Source organism: Aphanomyces astaci (assembly GCF_000520075.1).
Source record: "Aphanomyces astaci strain APO3 unplaced genomic scaffold supercont1.570, whole genome shotgun sequence".
Taxonomy (NCBI): domain Eukaryota; phylum Oomycota; class Saprolegniomycetes; order Saprolegniales; family Verrucalvaceae; genus Aphanomyces; species Aphanomyces astaci.
In genome coordinates, this window is record NW_009798833.1 from 5,831 (window position 1) to 7,265 (window position 1,435).

At 46.6% G+C, this 1,435-nt stretch overlaps 1 protein-coding gene and 1 pseudogene across 2 annotated transcripts; one reads left to right on the plus strand and one right to left on the minus strand.

The window, feature by feature from the left end:
- Positions 1 to 123: 123 nt before the first annotated feature.
- Positions 124 to 348, plus strand: H257_19415 (hypothetical protein; the record flags this gene model as incomplete). The annotated part of the gene is made up of 1 exon (XM_009848561.1): positions 124 to 348. A coding segment is annotated over one exon (225 nt), but the record flags the coding sequence as incomplete, so codon positions are not given.
- An 800-nt stretch (positions 349 to 1,148) lies between these two features.
- Positions 1,149 to 1,221, minus strand: H257_19416 (annotated as a pseudogene). The gene has a single exon. The product of its transcript is annotated as a tRNA-OTHER (tRNA).
- Between the last annotated feature and the right edge of the window lie 214 nt (positions 1,222 to 1,435).

The following is a 1,435-nucleotide window of genomic DNA, read 5'->3' on the forward strand; positions in this document are numbered from 1 at the left end:
GCTCGCTCCCGTGGATATGAGGTTGTCTACACGCCACCCTACCATTCAGATCTGCAACCAATCGAGTACATTTGGGCTTACGTGAAGGGGATCGTCGGCCGGCAATATACCACGGAGACGACGATGGAGGATGTCCGGCGGTGGTTGGACATTGCGTTGGGGGGCGTACCAAGTGACGTGATCTATCGATGCATCAGTCATACGAAGAAGAAAGTCTCTGAACTCAGTGCATACCTTGTCGAGATGGAAGCTGCCGACGAAGCTGTGAATGAACCCGCGCTGCCTGGAGAGGACGAGTCAAGTGACGATGCAGAAAGCGACGACGACCAGAGCATTCTTACGGATATCGTTGTCTAATAACCTGCTTCCGAGTAATACTTGTATGAATTGATTTTGAATGCACTGGAAGTGGTAAAGGTTTTTTGTCTCTCAACTCCCCCTGAAAATTGATACAAATTCGTAGGCGGTCCTCGATGGTCTCGTGGACTGTAAACACCCTATTATGATGCAATTTCCTGAGCTGAGTCAACGATCCAATCTTGCAGCATTAACACTTGAGCGCGTAGGCCTCGTAAGCGAGTTTCTTCGTATCACCAGCACACATCCACACCTATGTACTGTACACACAAACAGACATCTCAAGTACACCAACTGGACACCCGCACTACCGCAACGTGCGACTACACGTCGTCGTAGTGCCCTTTGTGGAAAACTGAGTTGGATGTCCATTTTCTGCCCAAATCTTCGAAATTCTAACCATATATTTGCTATTTGTTGGCGATTTTCACAATGACTCACAATTGGCAAGTTTATCCAGAAAGCACAATACCTGGATGGCATACCACTATACATACAAAATCCAACAACAAGCCAATAGTTGCACTAACCCGATTTGAATAATTGAGTATGGATTATGATTTTTAAGACATTCCTCCGCGAGGGCTGACACTAGAACCACATGTTATGGAACCGCTTCGCCAATTGTAACGCCCCTGCTCGACCAGGGCGGTGTGTAATTTTCGGTTTTTACTTCGCTCAACGCTTCATACTTCGTGCTTCGACCGATCTTCTTCGAAGTTCGGTCCTCGTCTTCGTACGCGGCCCTTGTTATCCGGATTCCCCAGGGGAGGGACGGATAAATCCTAATCCGGGGAAGCCGGGGATCGAACCCACGACCTTTGAGTTAAAAAACCGATGCTCTACCACCTGAGCTATAAATGCAGTAGCCGTTCATTTAAACCCTATGGAACCAAATCAAATCGATCTCCATCATCTAATAGTTGCCCCTACAGCCCTCGCAATCTTTTCGCCATGGATGAATCGTTCGAACGGCAAATATTATTTTTGATCAGTAACCTAGTCAATTTCGAATTTGCTGCCTTCTGATTGAAATAGATATATCTAATCAGTAGCAAAATGCGTGCATATTTCGACA